The sequence below is a fragment of the Mytilus galloprovincialis genome, chromosome 3, assembly GCF_965363235.1.
Source record: "Mytilus galloprovincialis chromosome 3, xbMytGall1.hap1.1, whole genome shotgun sequence".
NCBI lineage: Eukaryota > Metazoa > Mollusca > Bivalvia > Mytilida > Mytilidae > Mytilus > Mytilus galloprovincialis.
In genome coordinates this window covers 52571548-52591981 of record NC_134840.1, presented here as the reverse complement: position 1 = coordinate 52591981, position 20434 = coordinate 52571548, and the positions used below count along the sequence as shown (strand labels likewise).

Genomic DNA, 20434 nt, shown 5'->3' with positions numbered 1-20434 from the left:
GGGGGGGGGGGGGGTAGGAGGGGCACCTGATCCCGAAATCCCGGGCTTAAAAACATGAAATCCCAAGGGTCCCGAAATTCGAAAAAAAGAATTCCCTGATCCCGAAAGGGTCAATCCCGAAATCCCGAGCTTAAAAAACCCCGATCCCGAAGTCCCGATAAAGGTCCTATCCCCCCCTCACAGTTGTTCACTAGTATCATCAGATTTTAAATCAGGTGGTTCTGAGCTGAGATATTTGTCAGATATAAGAATGAATACCCCGCAACGGGCGTCTGTTTTACGGTCTTTTCTGTATGCAATATACACTTGTATAACGGGAAGGATTGTGCCTGATGTTCATATGATGAAATCATAATCTTTCAGTCAGTTTAATTGAAGTCTGGAGCTGGCATGTCAGTTAACTGCTAGTAGTCTGTTGTTATTTATGTATTATTGTCATTTTGTTTATTTTCTTTGGTTACATCTTCTGACATCAGACTCGGATTTCTCTTGAACTGAATTTTAATGTGCGTATTGTTATGCGTTTACTTTACTACATTGGTTAGAGGTATAGGGGGAGGGTTGAGATCTCACAAACATGTTTAACCCCGCCGCATTTTTGCGCCTGTCCCAAGTCAGGAGCCTCTGGCCTTTGTTAGTCTTGTATTATTTTAATTTTAGTTTCTTGTGTACAATTTGGAAATTAGTATGGCGTTCATTATCACTGGACTAGTATATATTTGTTTAGGGGCCAGCTGAAGGACGCCTCCGGGTGCGGGAATTTCTCGCTACATTGAAGACCTGTTGGTGACCCTCTGCTGTTGTTTTTTATTTGGTCGGGTTGTTGTCTCTTTGACACATTCCCGATTTCCATTCTCAATTTTACTTGTGATCACTTGTGGGTACAGTGAGTTATATACAAAATAAAATAAAGCGAAATTCCAACAGAATATCTTTTTCTTCTGTTTCGTACTTAACATTTTGATTAAAACTATATACACGAAGCATGACTCTGGGAATATAGTATAATATATATGTTCCTGCATGACTGGAGCAGTCAGTGCCCCTCCCTCTTTTTAGTTTATGAAAATTTCTCGCCACTCACGGCATATCTATGGTAAACACAAATTCAGAGAGAATTGGGATCAGAGACATATATGCATAAAATTGCCATTATGTCAAAATCAGAGAAAATTAGTGCATATGATTTCTGAGTTAAAAAAAAAATTGCGTAAATGAGTAACACCGTAGTTGTTGATGTTTACAATACTTTCGGGTGTTCCGGTATCTGGTTTGACAACATATATTTTACCTTTTTAATTATATGGCAAGTACTTTTTGACATGCAAACCTTGAATGACAATGCAAAAAGTATGAAGTTTTAAGCATCTCCTGTAGATGACAATACTTATGTTAATCTGATATTAACAGAAATAGTAAATGCAACTTTTGTAACTTTGCGCATTTGGTTTAGTTATTCCTTTTTTCTTCCTCTTCTCAAGTACACACTGTAGTGCATGCTTCAACTTGGTCCAAATAATTGTGAAGTCTAGGAAAGTTATTGTAAGTACTGCTTTGCACATGAAACTACTACTGACTGTAAAATAGTAGTTTCAAATTGCACTAAACAAAAATATTATTTAAAGAATTATCTCCCCTTATATACTAAGAATCCAACAAAACATATATTCGGTATGTGAAAAAACAGTCTAAATAAGGCAATTAATCAATTATTTTCTTTATTTAAATTAACAATCTTACATATAAATTGCCATGACAATATAAGGCTTTCAAAGGATAGGTGAAAAATTGACATTTCAAAGGGAGATTATAGTTTGTTCACAGGAGTTTGAAATCCTATCAATAAGGGGGTAAAAATATACCAAAGTCGACTATCACAGTAGAGCTTCTCTCGAAGAGAGAAAAAATTTGTCACATTCTGTATTATTATACCTTACATATATTTTAAACAATTCTATTGGATAAAACACATGTACAGAACCTGGTCATGTTTAGCTGGACCATCTGAACCAATTTAAGAATTCTATGATATGTAAAGGACCACTCGCCCAATTTTAATAATTGTATAGGAAATTTTTATTTTTTTAAAATTTTGGTGAAAATATGAGGAGTGCAAATAGTTCGATGATATTTCTGTCTTACATGTTTTTGTGAGGCAATCAATGATTTGATATTCATGCTGTCAATAGGGTACAATTTCTAAATGAAATCAGGATTTGAAAATTTGTCACATTCTGTATTATTATACCTTACATATATTTTAAACAATTCTATTGGATAAAACACTATCACGTGACATGGAATAATTCAGTTAATTTTCGTTCAATTGTAAGGAAGGACGAATAACCCTAAAAATTTACACCTAGCATTTGCCTAGCGATGAATAACCCTAAAAATTAACACCCAGCGGTGAATAACCCTATTATTCAACGGCGAATAACCTTTTCAGCCTCTTTGTTTCTGCACGAGTTATTTCCCGTAAGAATGACGTCATCAACGTTTGTAAACAAAATGGCAAGCCAGCGTTTTGGGAACTCTACGGAGGACGATTTACAAAGACTTCTTTGTGACAAGGACGCCAAAAACACCAAAAAAGCAACCAAAGCAGCTTTAACATGTTTGATGCAATTCATGTTATCCACTGAAAGGGATAACTTGGTACTTGAAACACCAGAACAGCTCAACGAATGTTTAATCAAATTTTACGCAGACGCCAGAAAAAAAGATGGATCGCTTTACAAACTTTCGGCTCTGAAAGGATTGAGATTCGGACTTGCAAGACATTTCCTCAAAGAAATGGATGTTGACATTATAAAAGACGTTAGATTTAAAAGGGCAAATGATATATTTAAGGCCGTTTCTGTGCAACTGAAGCGGGAAGGACTTGGGAGCATTGACCACACCCCATCATTGGATCAACAAGACTTGAAAAAGTTATATGGAAGTGTTGCGATGAAAGTTGACACCCCTGCAGGACTCCTACACAAAGTATGGTTTGATATTATGTTTCACTTGTGTCGACGAGGACGAGAGAACCTACGAGAAATGAATAAAAGCACCTTTGCAATACAAACAGATGCCAGCGGACAGGAGTATGTTTTCCAGGCCCGTGATGAACTTGACAAGAACCATAGGGAGAATTCAGATAGCTGCATTACTGAAGGTCGCATGTACGCAGTACCAGGTAAGGAATAACTATATATATACAAAGACAAAAGTTCGGCAAGTTTCAAACAAATAAAAAAAATTAGCATTTTTAAATGACACACACAAAAAAGAAAAAGTTAATGCGGGTATGAGCAGACACTGCCCTTCATGCCCTTGTCAAATTATGAAATAGTCTATTGAAACTGAAATAGCTTTAATTCGTTTGTTGTATCATTTTTCAGTTGTTGGAAATATTCGGTTAACTTGCATGAAAAGACATTGATCACGATAAAAATAGTAAAATACCAAATCGGCAAATGAAAAACAAACGCTTAAATCATCACTTGATTAATATGAGCATATCCAAACAGTGAATGTATTTATAATTATATTAACATGAGAAACTGACAGATGTGTTATATTATAATTTTCTTTTTAGGTCACCCTCTATGCCCTGTGGCAACCTTCAAAAAGTACTTGTCCAAGCTAAATCCAAAAAGAGATGATTTGTGGCAGTGTCCGTTAAATTCTTATGACGACTCCAGTGAAATCTGGTATATGAACCAGGTGTTAGGAAAAAACACGTTGTCAACCCTAATGAAAGTAATCTCCAGACAAGCTGGTCTGTCTCAAGAGTTTACTAACCACTCCATAAGAGCAACTAGCATTACTGTCTTAGATGTTAACAAGTTTTCTGATCGAGATATAATGAGTGTTTCCGGGCACAGATCTGAAACTTCCATAAAAAATTACACAGGAAAGGTAACAACCAAAAGGAAATTCGAAATGAGCCGTGCACTATGCGCATCTGTCATAAATTCAGAAGAGATGGTTGAAATTGTTACCCTCTCACAAGAACAAATTGAAGTTGAAGGAGAAATAAATCTCTCCCAAGAACAAATTGACAAGCTTATGGAACCAATGATTGACCAAAATTTAGAACAAACTACTGTCAATGTTTCAGTAAATGTTAACGCAGATCATGAAGCACAACCACAACCAGCAAATAACTTAATGGATAATGTACTCAAACCTCTAGAGAACTTACCATTTACACCAATGATCAGCATATTTAAGGCCGTTTCTGTGCAACTGAAGCGGGAAGGACTTGGGAGCATTGACCACACCCCATCATTGGATCAACAAGACTTGAAAAAGTTATATGGAAGTGTTGCGATGAGCAATGTAACATTCAATGTAAATTTAATTTCTAAGTGAACTTGAAATGATCATGGTTACTTGCACTGTCTGTTCGTATTTGTATTAAATGTTCAATTCCAGGTATTTCAATAAATACTGATTAAATAAAATACTCTCTTTAACTTGGAGTTTGTCAAATATCCGACAATTTGAAAAGAAAATTCAAGAAATATCCAAACACTGTTTATTCGGTATAATAAATCAATTGTGGCCCTTATTGCGGTGAATATCCAAAATTGTCAACCCTAAAAGATTATTTCCCTTCGGGCTTCGCCCTCATGGAAATAACCTTTTAAGGGTTGACAATTTTGGATATTCACCTTTCCTAAGGGCCATAATTGTATATTATTCATTTATTTTCAGACTATATAGGACAACAATGGATTGGTTATTTGTACTTGGAGTTGTTATCTCAGTTGTCCTATGTGTGCTTACATTCATCTCAATATATATAATACATGGAAGAAGAAAATACAGTCATATTCCTGGACCTCCAATAGATAAGTAAATATGGAAAGGAATTTATTTTAGCCTAAGATTAAGAATATGAAAAGACATGCATGTATGATTAGATGTGATAATATATTGTGAAGAGCAGCTCTTAATAGACAAAAAAATCTTTGTACAATTTGCTTTAATAAACATACATTGTAGGGAGTGACTCCCATGATTTCTGGGAAAGTTTTGTTTTTGAAAATTTGATAAAACAAACCAAATTAATAAAAATGTGCTACACATATAAATGTATGGTTTTGTCCAGTTTTAAATATTTATCCCTCTTGATAAATATCTCTTTACATGCTGTAGTAGTTTTCACAAATTTTCATTCTCAATAATTTTGAATTAGAAATAATTTATTTGTACCACCAGCTTCCTGTTGGCATGCATGTATATGGAGGTGTAGGTGGGAACAAATTTGATTTGGGGATTTATTTTTTTGCTTCATTTACGAGGCCCCTCATGGGGGGGGGGGGGGTCCTAGTAATCACACAATCACCATTTTTTTGCCAATATAATCACATAATCATTAAATATTTGCTTATCTTTAGTAATCAAATAATCATAAACTAAAAATACAGTCCTAGGTAATCAAATAATCATGAAATATTTGGCTTAATAATCAAATAATCATTAAAAAAACGGCCAAGTAATCACATAATCAAAAACCCCATGAGGGCCCTCATTTACTGTGAAAGTACTTTTATTCGTGGGGTACCAATTTTCGTGGTTTTCGTGGGTGACTTTATCCATGAATTTAAGTGTCCAACGAAATAAAACAACCATTGTCCAAATCAAGACATGGAAAGATCCCCATCTGTAGGTTTGACCACTGATATGATCTAGAGAATATATTGAATAACGCCAAATCTGAGAATACTTTAATAGCAGTCACAGAACTACAACCGGATGCAGGATTATACCCATTTAATCTTTAATAACCGAAACTGTACAACTTTTGATCCTTTAATTCTCATAAAAAACATTTTTGATCGATGAAAGTCAGATTTCCGGTATTGATATGCTACTATGATAAAGTGTTCATTTTATATCCTCATAGTACTCGTACATATGGAAAATAATAATTTCATGCTGGGCTTGATTTTGGTAAGAATTATTTGACAATTCAAGATACATTGATAGCATTTGTTTATGTTACTATTTTCAATAGGTAACATGTTTATGGCCTAATTAACACCTTAGGCCTTAATCTGTTGATCACTTTATCATGGGTTAATTAGTGTTATCACTATGATTTACACGGGTCAATGTTTACTTTGCAAATTCCTTCAATCCAGACTATTTGTAACATTTGTTTCTAAAGGCTTTAATTTTTCAATTTTTATTTTAGAAAACTAAAATCCACGAATTTAAAAACCCACAAACATGTGAATATTGTTCAATCCACGAAAATTGATACCCACGAATTAAAGTACTTTCACAGTAGTCTCATATAATTTTTTACGGTCAGGGCTAGATTAAATGTCAATTAATTTTATAAGATGAAAAAGGTTATACCTATTCCTCTGTAAGAACATTTGTTAATTTTTTTAGTGGTTTATTGACATGGTATTCAAGTCACTGTTGACTGTCACTGCATTAGGCTACTATCATATTTGATATATCCCACACTAAGGAGTCTTTATATTGTACAATGATCCCTATTAAATATAATAAGAAGATGTGGTATGATTACCAATAAGACTACTCCTCACAAGATTCCAAATGACACAGAAATTAACAACTTAAGGTCACTGTATGACAACAATCAACAATGAGCAAAGCCCATACCGCATAATCCGATACAAAAGGTCCTGACATGACAAATGTAAAAAAAATCAAATGAGAAAAAAACAACCCAAATTATGTACAAAATAAGGAACGAAAAACAAATATGTTACGCAGCAACAAACGACAACCACTGAATTACAGGCTCCTAACTTAGGACAGGCACATACAGAATGTGGCAGGGTTAAACTAGTTTGAAAGGTAATTTGAAGGCACCAAACACCCCCTATCCTGGTACAGTGGTTTTATAGTGCACCATAAGAAGAAACTATAAAATTCAGTTGAAAAGGGCTTAACTCATCAGTTTGATACAAATAGAAATACATCTAACTAAAACACAGAGAGGACGTGGCCGGGTACTTATAGATCCCCAAAACTAAAAGTACAGATCAGCTGAGAGTACTGTTGTTTAATGTTAGAGGCTTTTGTTATTTAAAAACAATTTCATCCTTTTGTAGCTTTTTCCTTGGAAATTTTCCTTTATTCAATAAATATATGAAGGAAGGAATGTTCTTTAGTGCAATGACATTGGATCTGTAAGTATAGTGTGCTAAATATATACATGAAATATTTAATAAGTACCTTATGCTAGTATTTAAAAAGAGGTTACATACTTTTTATGACTGAAAATCAAAAGCACTAATTACTTAGACTAATAAATAAGGTTATTGATTCCAGCTTATATGTACATGTACCATGTGACATATTTGCTGCATGACAGGCTTTAATGTGTCAAGTTTCATTTTATCTGTCATAACCATTGAAAAACTCCAAACCCTGTAGTTCTGTATATAGGAACCTTCTCAGCTCACCTGCGGGGGATGATTTGAGCTATTGCCATCACTTGGTGTCAGCTGTAAACTTTGGAAAATATCTTCTTATCTGAATTCATCGGTTCAATTTCAACCAAACATGGTTGGGATGATCCAATGATATTTAGTATTTAAATTGATTATAAACAAGAATGTGTCCATAGTACAGGGAGACCCCACTTGCACGATAATTTTCATTGGACCTTGAAGTTGGGGTCAAAACTCTAAGTTAGAAAGATCATATCATAGGGAACATGTGTACTAAGTTTCAAGTTGATTGGACTTCAACTTCATCAAGAACTACCTTGACCAAAAAGTTTAACATGATGCCAAACAGACGGAAGAACAGACAAACAGACAAAAAGACGTACAGACCAGAAAACATATTATCCCTCTACTATTGTAGTTGGGGCATAAAAAGAAGATGTGGTATGATTTCCAATGAGACAACTCTTCACAAGAGACCACATGACACAGTAGCAAATATTGGTCACAGTACGTTCATCAACAATGGGTTTTCTGCTGAGACATTTTCTTTTGATTTCTGATTTGATGCCTTCTACCTTATACATTTATCAACAAGAGAGTCATATCATGGATGCACTCTTGGTACAGCTGTTTATAACATTGATATATGATGTATTTCTGACATGGGAGATGAAAAATTAATGGCCTTGATTTTTCTTGACTGCTTTTGTAAAAAAAAAAGGTTTCTAGGGAGGGGAAAAACAGTAAAAAATGTCCAGATGAGTGATTCAGTTTTAAATCATCTTTCAATTATATTATGCTGCATTTCTTTTGTTCTATTCATTCTAGGTGTAAAAAGTATGGACCTGTATTCAAAATGAGCTTCATGCAGGGTACATTTGTTTTTACTTCTGATCCACAGGCTGTCAGGGTAAAATATATTAGAATAGACATGTCATATTTTACTGTATTTAAGGTTAAATAAATGATGTTAACAAGTGATCAAGGTTAAAGATAGGTCACATCAAATCAGTATCTCAGATACTATAAGAAATAGGTCAATTATATTTGATGTATGGAATGATTATAAGATTTACATTTGTACAAATTGCAGCTTTCATCTAACCTTGTCCTCAATTTCATGGTTCTTTGGACAATGTTTAGTTTTTGTGGTTAAGTCTATTTCTCAGATACAATAAGGAATAATTATATGATATAAACAGCAATAGGTCAATTATATTTTGGTGTATGGAAGGATTATAAGATGTACATGTCCGTATTACAGGGTTCATATGACCTTGACCTCATTTTCATAATCCATTAGTCAATGTTAAGATTTTGTTGTTTGATCTGTTTCTCATGTACATGTACATGTACTGTTAGCGATAGACCCATTATATTTTGGTGTATGTAATGATTATAAGGTTGACATGTCTGTCTGGCTTGGTTCATCTGATCTTTGCCTCATTTTCATAGAACATTCTTAAATGTTAAGTATATATGTGATACTTGCAGTAAAACCTTCATATTACAGACTTTAAACATGAATTTAATGATACTGTGGATTTATTTATATTCATTGGACACCAATTTTCGTGGATTTCGTTGGATCAGATGAACCACGAAATTAAATGTTCAACGAATGATAAATTTTCTACAGGCTTGACACAGACTTCAGCAAAACCATGAAATTAAATATCCACGAACATGCAAGTTTTACCTAATCCACGAAAATTGGTACCCACGAATATAAATCAATCCACAGTAAGTTAAAAAGTCAAAACATTTCACCATGTACATTTGTGTATATTTAGAAAACATTTTATTTGGGATTTGTTATGACCTAAACATTGACATGAAAAAATTGGACTTAAAAAGGATGTGACTATTGCTCCACATTACATGGGTAAGTGTCCTGGAAGATTCAAAGATCCATAAGTTTTCCAGAAAGATATATAACAAACTTATTGATCTAAGCATTTAATGAGCAACTGGAAGCGAAAGAATAGGATTCTAATATTAGTAAGTTTCCTAGCAAGGGACAAACAGCAGAGAGTCTGTAAAATTTGCAATTCAGATGGTTGATCTTTTAATTTCTGTATTTTTTTGTTTTTTATTATGGTTTTGCTCCTAAAACAAATGTATAGCCTTTATACATATTGCTATCAGACGAAAGTAAAATTTATTAGTTCTATTCCTGCACTGTTGGAATAATTGCAGAAAATGACATGTATTTGATAAAGAACTCAGGAAAAAGTATGATTACATATGAATTCCTTTCAGGAATTACAGATCACAGGAAATCATCCAAAATCCTACATTACATTGGAAGGAATTATTTATTTATTTAGAGAAAGGTAAAGACATAACTAGAATTATGCTATTGTATATGACAGTATTTCATGCCAGTACATAAATACATATGCCTAAGTATCAATGTTCCATCTGTGAAATCTTCAGACTTAAATGTCTTGATTTAATTTGTTTTTGGGTTGCTGTATCATTTATGTATACCTTTACTTCAATAACTTTACTAGTGCAGAAAACCATTTGATTAAAAATTATATAAATTGCAGATTTTATTGAATGGTGAATGAACCTATCTGTTCCACTAACAACTATGGAGGAAGTAATGGCTTTATCCTTTTGTGATCACAAAAACTTGGATAAGTATAAGTGATGTGTACAAATTAAAGAACAAGAACAATAGATACAAATTATTGTTTTTCTTTTGAATTTTAGATTTTTTGGAAAAAGTCTTGTGTCCGAAATTGACCAAAAAGTTTGGGTATGGAGAAGGCAATTGATGAACCCTTGTTTTCAAAAAAGGTAGGTGATCTGCTATAATAACAGACTTACTCGCACCTCAGGTTGTGATTGGTTTAAAGCTGTCACATGGTGACCCCCTATGAATCTGTAGGGGTTAGTAAATTTCATAGGGGGTTCATGCATCACATTTCTGTTAATGGTGACGTCATCTATTAATGTTGTTGTATTTCATTGTTTATTTTCTTACAAAATGAAGCAGAAAAAGTCCTCTGTTTGATTAATTTGTTGTAAGGTTCACTTCTGACCTCCTTTGGACCATAGAGGGTGAATAATAGGAGATTCTGCCTTCTGCCTCTCCCCCTATGAGGTTATGATATGAATAAAGGATTAAAACAGTAACAATCTTCTTGTTAAAACCAGAGATCTTCAGCCTTTGATTCAATCATTATTGAGCACCATTGAATATTTGGACATCAAATGCATGAATTGTTAGGAATTTTAGGGCCCAATTGTAGATATGCAATTGTGGATATGTAATTGTAGATATGTAATTGTAGATTTTCTCTGTTTTCAGTTATCTGAGAGGACTTGAATCTGCATTAAATACAGAAATAGACTTATTGATATCTAGACTTGCTGGACTGGCAGACGGCAAAACAAAAGTGTCAATGCTGGATGAATTTAATCATCTGACTCTTGACATCATAGGAAAAGTATGTATTGAAATATACAGTATTAAGGTTACTAGGTATATCTATGTAATTTTTGTAACCATTATTTTTGGACAGGGGTCACTGTTTATGGCCTGGTGGTTTCTGTATTTGCTCTATGACACTAGAAACATTTAGGACTAGTTCAGCTGTCTTAGGGCCCTTTGCCTGAGACAAAGAACATCTGAAAACAATTACAGATAGCCCACACTTTAGAATAGCAATTTTTTGCCATTAATATCTGTTTGTCTTCTGTCTGACTATAAACTTTTAAAAACTTATTCTCAGATGAATGTTTTTAGGAGTTATTGCCCTTTAAAGAAGAATTTTGACAAAATTTAGTGTTTTTTGCATATTTATTTCTTTAAAAATTGTAATCTTAATTGAACAAAAAACCATACCATATACATGTAGTAAGTTTATCATGGCTGTTCAAGAGGCTAGACTCATCAAATCAGCAGTAAGCACACAAAAAAACCCAAACAAAACGACACAAAAAGGTATATCCATGACCACTCCTAGTTTAACTTTGCCAAGAATAAAATTTCTTTCAGTACACGTATAACAGATTAAATATACAGACACCAAAAACAGCATGGGCTTGTGCAATTCAAAAATATATTTATAAACATAATGAAGCCTTCATTAGAACTAAAAGTGTTCATAGCTGTACAGCCATATATATTTTATGTTTTGATTTAGTTAAAACAATATTTATGTTCTCACCTATACGTGACAATATTCAAAGATCTCACAACAGTGTTTTAAATAAATAACCTTTCAGCATAAGTTTATTTCAGGATAAATCATTGATCCTATCTAAATTTATGAACTCTATAAATAACATCACCTTTGTTATGTGATTGCTGGTTGTAACTTGTAATAAAATGGTAGCCAAACCAATTATTATGTTCATTTCATTTTAGATTGCTTTTGGGATGGAAATGAACAATGTTGTCAATAGGACAGAAAAATCAGAATTTACCAAAGCCATACAGCTGTGTTTTAGGGGAATATCAGAAAACGTTACGGACCCTTTTTTTATGGTGAGATAAATAAAAAGTAAAAAAATTACGTGGAAATGGATGCCATTTTTTAAATTTCTTCATATGATATATAAAACATATCGGATTAAATTTGACAATATGAAGTGAAACTTATACATACAAACAGTGGCATAATAAAAGGAAAGGATTGAATGATGATGATTATTTGAAAATATAGAGGTCAATTCAATGAGAGTATGAGATTGAAAAAAACTAAGTGTAACATCTGGAGGTCCAGTGAAGCTCACAATAAATAGTCAAAAGCCCAAATCATATTGAAATCTATATTTTTTAAAACATAGAGAGAAGATATTTCGAGGCATTCAAAAATAATAACTCTTGACATTTTGTGAATGAAAAAGCAGAAAGGCACAGATCTGTCAGACAACACTTAATTCTTTATAACAAAAAAAATTGTGTCCACATTTTTAAGTTGGGAATGATTCTGGACCTTGAGTTAATTAAACCTACCTTTTATTCTGTGAGAAATATGACCTTTGTTCTACCTGTTTATTATTTATTCAAATGGTTGTAGATATTATGTTTTTTAATTTGCATAATAGGGTTAAATTAATGATAATTTTGTTCTCGATAGATACAAATTTGGCCAACATGAGAGCCTTAAATCTCTGGAACATGAAGATTTTGTACATTGTTTTATTACATATTGTTTTAGTAAATAGCATTTTTCTGAAAACAGGATATATTTTAGTAAATTGACGTTTTTGAATTAGGAACACATGATTATCACTTTTTACTTTTCAGTATTGTATATCTTCTGTGATGAAAAATAGCTGATATGGTAAATAAGTTCAGGACTCAAATTTCTGTACACAAGCTAAAAAGCATAGATGTTATTGCTAACAGGGCCTTCAACATGAGGCTTAAACATCACTCAAAGTTTTACCCCTACCCTAGTTAACTGAGTAAATGATCTTCTTGATATGAATCATGCATGATCTGTGCATTGAAGAACACTGCCCCATCAGGGTAATATCAACGTGTCATAATATATTGATTATTATGCTGATAAACAATGCTATCATCATTCATACGTTCTGTCATTTTATTTGTTTATCTTGTTGCACATGTGTAGCAGGATCTGCATAACCTTTAGGAGCAGATAACCCCTATGTTTTGGTATGGTTCTTGTTGCTCAGTCTTTAGTTTTAACCTTTAGGAACAGATAACCCCTATGTTTTGGTACGGTTCTTGTTGCTCAGTCTTTAGTTTTAACCTTTAGGAACAGATAACCCCTATGTTTTGGTACGGTTCTTGTTGCTCAGTCTTTAGTTTTAACCTTTAGGAGCAGATAACCCCTATGTTTTGGTACGGTTCTTGTTGCTCAGTCTTTAGTTTTAACCTTTAGGAGCAGATAACCCCTATGTTTTGGTACGGTTCTTGTTGCTCAGTCTTTAGTTTTAACCTTTAGGAGCAGATAACCCCTATGTTTTGGTACGGTTCTTGTTGCTCAGTCTTTAGTTTTAACCTTTAGGAGCAGATAACCCCTATGTTTTGGTACGGTTCTTGTTGCTCAGTCTTTAGTTTTAACCTTTAGGAGCAGATAACCCCTATGTTTTGGTACGGTTCTTGTTGCTCAGTCTTTAGTTTTAACCTTTAGGAGCAGATAACCCCTATGTTTTGGTACGGTTCTTGTTGCTCAGTCTTTAGTTTTATATGTTTTGTTTTGTGTACTATTGACTGTTGTTTGTCTGTTGGTCCTTTTCTATAAAAAGTATTTTAGCCATGGCATTGTCAGTTTATTTAAGAATTGAATGCTTCTTTTTGTAAATTTATTGGGGTGTAAAAGCGTTGACCGAAGTACATTTTGTATGAAGCGCGGAAGCGCTTCATGCTAAAAATGTGCACACGGTCAACGCTTTTACAACCCTATAAAGTTACAAAAAGAAGCATTCAATACTTATAATTACATTTTTTAGCTATGATCATGAAAACACGAATTTTATATATTTTTTTATTTAATTCACCTGTGCACTTTATTGTTGGACCACGTGTTATCATGAATGAAAAGTTGTATTGAGCAATGCAACTGCTTAAGGAATAACATGTGATGTGCAGTAAGCCAATCAGAATAAAGTATTACAATGAAACATACATCTAATGTAATTATTTCGACTTATGAGTTTGAATGTCCCTCTCTTTTACAGTATAAATTTTCCAACTGGAGTTTTATAAAAGATGTGAGGAAAGCTTTGAGATTCCTGCGAGTATTTTCTAAGCAGTGCTTCGAAGAGAGAAAGGCAGCTATAGAAAGGGGAGATTACACACCAGATGATATATTAAATCACATTGTGAAAATGAAATGTAAGCTTATAAAATTCAAACGATATTTGTTCTCATTAAATTTGCTGCACAAGATATTCTTCTTTGCATTAAGTTTTCAAATTAAGGATCATTTTGTGTTTTTATACCCACCAACACTAGAAGGTGTATATGCATGTTGCCTGGTCTGTGCATTTTTCTGTTCACTTCGTTGTTCTGTTACATTCAATATATACAAAGCTGTTAGAATAACAAATTTTGATAACTTATTGGTCAAGTCAGTGGAATTGCTTTTTATTAAATTGAAAAAAATCATTTGAATTTAAAAAATGAGGATTGTCAATGTAACATAGTGTAAACGGATGTGGATTACAATAAAAAACTCAACAACATGCAAGTTTTATGTAAATAAAAGAAGAAAATGTGGTATAATTACAAGTGAGACAACTCTCCACCAGAAATCAAATGAAGCAAAAATTAACAACTATAGGTTTCTGTGATAGGTACAAATTACTTTTAAACCACAGAAATATTTTTATGTCCCATTTATGGGCATTCTGTTTTCTGGTCTGTGTGTCGGTTCGTCTGTAAACGTTTTGGTTAAAGTTTTTGGTCAAGGTAGTTTTTGATGAAGTTGAAGTCCAATCGACTTGAAACTTCGAATTGGCTAATTCGAATTAGAAATACGTTTTGGTTAATACGAATTAAAAGTTAACGTCGTTTGGACAGTAAAGCGAATTTGGCGCGCATTGTAATTCAAATTAGAATGGACGTTAGGACGTAAATCGTTTTGAATGCGAATTAAACTAATTCGAACTAGTTAATAATGCGAATCGAATTCGAATTACGTGTGAAGTCAGCATTAGTACACATGTTCCCTATGATATGATCTTTCTAATTTTAATTCCAAATTAGAGATTTTCCCCAATTTTCATGGTCAATTTACCATAGAAAATGATAGTGCGGATAGGGCATCTGTGTACTGGGGACACATTCTTGTTTTTTTACATTTTTGTACGGTAAAAAAATGTTCCCAATGCATGTAGTAGGTGATAGTAGGTCAAATTTATATGAACTCTCTTCTTGTGGTGATGAATAGAATGGTGTATGTTAGTTTGTTCCCCTTGCTGTGTTGATAAAAAGTAGTTTTTTAGATAATTTCTTATTTATTAGTAGAGAATCCAGAGTTAGATGATGAAGTTATAGTGGATGATATAATTGTATTTTTTGTGGCAGGTAAAGTTAAATTCCAATTGAGTCAATGATCACCTGGATAGATCCTTTTTGAGATTTAGCATTTATTTATTAATTGTTGTTATATTTTTTTTTTAATACAAGCTTGCTATCATATTTTTAAAAAATATATATTCAGAAATTCACATTTTTCAAGAAGTATAATGAAAATTCTTTTTCATTTGAATTTCGGTTGATTCCTTGATGCCTCCTGCTTGAAGCACCAAGTGAGCTTTTCTCATCACTTGGTGTCTGTCGTCCATCGTCCGTCGTTATTAACTTTTTACATTTTGAACTTTTTCTAGAGAACCACTGAATGGAATGAAACCAAACTTGGCATGAATATTCCTTATGATGTGCTGACCAAGTGTTGTTACTTTGTAGACGATCCATCATCCAAGATGGCTGCCAGCTGGGGACTTAGTTTAACAAAGAATCCCATGAGAAATACATACAAAAGTCTTCTTTAGAAAACTACAGAATGGAATGCAATATTAAACCAATTTTATCTTTTTTTTTATATGATTTCAAAAACCCAAGTAGAGTCAGTTGAGCAACACAGGCTCATAAGAGCCTCTAGTTTTTTTATTGCTTTAGTGCTGTCTCATGACATATATTCAATGTGTCCTAAGTATTTATCTATTAATTCTTCAAATATTTTGTTTTTAAAGGACAAGAAACAACAGCTTGTTTATTGAGTTTTACCATGATCTGTTTATGGCAGAATAAAGATGTACTTAAAAGGTAGTTGTTTAATTCAATTCTTTGGAAAGTTTACATCTGAAGCAACAATTGTCTAGATTAACAGTCAATATACTTGCTAGTTATACAAATGTATTTCTATAAATTCACAAACTTTAATAATGTTGTTGTTATATGGAAAAATTTGGTAAGATACTTACATTTTGATTTTTTATGACAAAACACAGCAACCAATGGCAATCACTCAATTAGAACAGGCACATATAGAATGTGGTATGGTTAAACATGTTTCTGAGGGCTAAACCATCACAGAGATCTGTGATATTTGGTATGTATACAGTTAAATTGGAGTGCCAATTTGATCCTTAAACTTTGCACAATTATGTTACTCTTTTTAAAAATTATTGCTTTTTAGGCTACGCACAGAGGTATATGATGCTGTTGGTATGAAATCTTATCTCAGCATTGAAGATGTGAATAAAATGAAATACTTAGACATGGTAATAAAGGAAAGTCTGCGGCTTTATCCTCCTGGACCAAATACATTCAGAGAGCCAAAACATGACATAGAAATCCTTGGATTCAAGATTCCAGCTGGAACACCAATAGCTGTAAGATTTGACTTATGGTCATTTACTGGCTTCTGCAAAAATATGCCAAAATTTTGATCAACTTATTTGATGGTCAAGACTGAAATCTTAAATTTTAAAGCTGAAAAGGTCATCTGACTTATAGTAGGATTGCATTTTAAATGAGTACCAAGGGTAATGTTGAATGCGTCTTTTTTCCTGTTTTATATATAATACCAGTAAACTGTATTTTTCCTTTTGTCTGGCCTTTGATTAATTGTGTTGAATGACAGGCTATACATATACAATTCCAGTCCTAGCTTAAGAAGGTCAAACAAATTTACATGTGCAATAAGTAGAAAAGCGTAAAGTTATATATAGATGCCAGCTTTTTCAGAAGATTCAGTCTAGAATATATTTGTTGTACTAAACATTGCACATTATATTCCTAAATCTATGATTTCATCATATCTTTATCATGTTTTCATGAACAAGTAATTGTCTCATTAACCATAATGTTTAGGCCACAATATTAAGTCTTTATATGTTTCACGATTTCAGTTGTACACAGAGCAGTGACTTGAAAATTATCATTTCACTTACCGGGTACTATCATTTTCATAACATGATGGACAACGGTAATACTAATGTTGGTAATAATACTGAATCATTTACCTTCAATTTGTTGGTCATTGGCAATTTATAACAGTGATTTTACACTCACTCAGTCTGTCAGAGGCCTTCTAATTGGGATTTAAAAAGAATAAAAAAGTACATTGCATGCAGGTGCACTAGAAGAAAAATATATAGTTAAAGTATTCATCAATTAAATCAACATACAAGGTTAAGTCCTTTGCTAGTTATTCATATTATTTGATTTACCTTAGACGTTTAGATGGTCATTTTAATAAATTTCCTGTTGACAAAACTTTAAATTTTTTGTAAAAATAAGAATTTTCTTATCCAAGGAATAGATTACCTAGCCGTATTTAGCACAACTTTTTGGAATTTCAGGTCCTTAATGCTCTTCAACTTTGTACTTGGCTTTATAACTATTTTGATCTGAGCCTTACTGATGTGTCTTATGTAGATGAAACCTGCGTCGGGCGTATTAAATTATAATCCCAGTACCTTTGATTACTACTTAGAACCTTTGGTGACCCCACAGTTTAAATTTCTATAACACGTCCAATATGACAAGTGGGTGTTTCAGATATACGTTCACCTAACCTGACCCAGTCATTTGATAACCGGAACGCGCCAAGAAATGGTCTTGTCCACGCTTTTAAGAAAAGGGTTCTATATCTGTTTGCTAGCCAAAAAGCATTTGAAAAGTTTATGAATGAAAAGGGAAATGTTTATTATAAAAAAACACATTGTATATAGATAAACTTATTTTTATAGATGAGTACTTATGTAAGTTCAAGGCTGGAGCAATACTTCCCTGATCCATTGAAGTTTTTCCCTGATAGATTCAGTCCAGATGCTGAAAACAAGTAAGCAAACAGAATAATAGAAGTTTAAATTTTCATACCTTTATAACAATGAAAGAAATTTTCTGTAAAAGATTTAGATACTACTGTGAATTCATTATAATGCATTGGATACAAATTTATGTGGTTTTGGTGGGTATAAGTGAACCATGAATTCAAATGTCCAACAAAGTATGTATTTTATATTATAGTTTAATATGCCAACTTTGTAAAAATAATGAAATCAAATATCGACTAAAATATATTTTTTACTCCTTCCACATAAATTAGTAGCTATAAAAATTAAATGAATCCACAGTATATGGTCATGAGTTTATTATACATCATTGATTTACCAAATAACAACTAAAATAATTCAAATGTTGTATTCAGACATTCTTTTCATCTAGAATAACATATATTTAATAATAGTGTTAATGTAATAAATCTAATGTAATAACTCCATGCCTATATGAGTGTTCATGTCTGTTTTCAGAATTACATCATACACCTACTATCCATTTACACTAGGCCCAAGAACTTGTATTGGAAAATCATTTGCTGAAGTAAGTATTATAATCTTTACTTTACTTTAAATATCAATGCTTGTGTGATCTTTTAATAGAAAACAAGCCAAAAAAAAAAAATAAATATTGGAACTAGACTACTGGTAGTACTAAAGTGAGTTGTTGGTTTGGTTCATTTCAAGGTTAAACCAAGAAATTAAAAAAAAGGAAAAATTGCATGGTTTGACCGCTTGCACCTACATGCATTTCCTTGTAAGAATTACAGGATAGAACTTTATGATGCAGATAGTTTGTATACAAATTAAGGATATGCATAATTTTTGGATTTCGATTTTTCGTTAAATTTACAACTAATAATATGATGTTGAATTTGCCATTTTTTGTAAGATTTGCATATATAGGATACATTGTTTGTGCAAATTGCAGACTTGTGTTATGATGTATATAACTTTACTTCATCAATTTCAGATTGAGGCAAAAATAATACTTGCCAAAATAATACAGAGATTCAACTTTGAGATGGACCCAGGACAGTCTTTTGATATAGAAGAGAGTACAACATTAAAACCAAAAGGTGGTGCTGTTTGTACATTGACTTTATGTGACAGTTTTGAAGGATAAATAATCTTGTTATTGAAGTATGAAGATGTGCTGGTTACAGTGACTGTGGAATATTTCACATGTTTTTCCTTGTGAAATCAAATTTGAACAATACCCTTGACTTAATTGACAAGTATTGGAGTATCCTTGGCTTCAACATTCATTTCTAGGAAGATTTGTTCTTTCATTCAAAAACAAACACAATAAAAACATGAAAAAGACATCATAATAAACAACAAATTATATAAATGTTGTATACAAGTTGTAATTTTATGCAAATTATATTTTATACAGACTTTTGTACAAGTTATCAGTAAAGTGCATTCGGGTTATTTGCATATCCTATTTGTCAGACAAATTGATGCAATTAAGCGGAGTATGCTTATAACCAAATTCATGATTTGGGGTTGACGTCAGTCCGGAAGTAAAGGAAAATAGGAGAATAAACTTGGATCCAAACATATCCCATAAACTGTTCATTATAAATTGTATCATTGATGTTATATGATCTTGTATCCATGTTAATTTAAAGTGCTGTTCTACCGGAGAATTGATTTTTGTGTTATCTGGATCAGTGACATTGTTACCTTTTCCATGTGTGAAGTTTGAAAGGGGCTCCTTTAGGGTAATAATTAATTCAAATAAGAATGAGATGTTAATTGTATCTCTAATCAATCATACATATAAGATAATTTATTGACTGAGATTTAAAATATTTAAAGCAAATAGTCATTAAAAAACAATATTTTATGTCATACAATAGCACAGTTTAATTTTCATAAAAGCACATATAATTGTCACAGCACTAGTCTCTACAGAGTTAAAAATTGATGTCACTATGGTATCCAGTTAACAAACTCGGTAATCTTACATTGCCGTCTTGTGACTGTGCAAACATCTTTAGAATTTTGGCTTCCATCTTGTAGTATGTTGAGAAGTCAGTACTTTGGTGTTCCTCCATAGCACAGCGTAAACCAGCCAGAAGTGTGTTAGCCTGGGAGAAATTCACGGGAACGATGCTTTCTTCTAATTCGTCTTTACTATCGGAATCATCTACTGGGTCTGAATTCCTCATAGATTCGTCTTGTAGAGTAGATGCCGCATTGTCGGC

General features: G+C 32.7%; 1 protein-coding gene across 1 annotated transcript; it reads left to right on the top strand.

The window, feature by feature from the left end:
* Window positions 1-1525: 1525 nt before the first annotated feature.
* Window positions 1526-19496, top strand: LOC143068277 (cholesterol 24-hydroxylase-like). The gene is made up of 15 exons (XM_076242197.1): window positions 1526-1542; window positions 4711-4851; window positions 7092-7169; window positions 8262-8343; window positions 9696-9769; window positions 10155-10241; window positions 10756-10894; window positions 11818-11937; window positions 14106-14262; window positions 15394-15456; window positions 16125-16197; window positions 16571-16766; window positions 18129-18220; window positions 18693-18762; window positions 19192-19496. The coding sequence occupies exons 2-15, from the start codon at window positions 4727-4729 to the stop codon at window positions 19342-19344; spliced, it is 1509 nt and encodes a 502-aa protein (XP_076098312.1). The 5' UTR covers window positions 1526-1542; window positions 4711-4726; the 3' UTR covers window positions 19345-19496.
* Window positions 19497-20434: the final 938 nt, after the last annotated feature.

Bases quoted from the DNA above. Each gene is read 5' to 3' on its own strand.
- LOC143068277 (XM_076242197.1), top strand. From the start codon at position 4,727: ATGGATTGGTTATTTGTACTTGGAGTTGTTATCTCAGTTGTCCTATGT. The intron at 16,767-18,128 runs GTAAGATTTGAC...TTATTTTTATAG, and splicing joins CAGCTGGAACACCAATAGCT to ATGAGTACTTATGTAAGTTC. The intron at 18,221-18,692 runs GTAAGCAAACAG...GTCTGTTTTCAG, and splicing joins AGTCCAGATGCTGAAAACAA to AATTACATCATACACCTACT.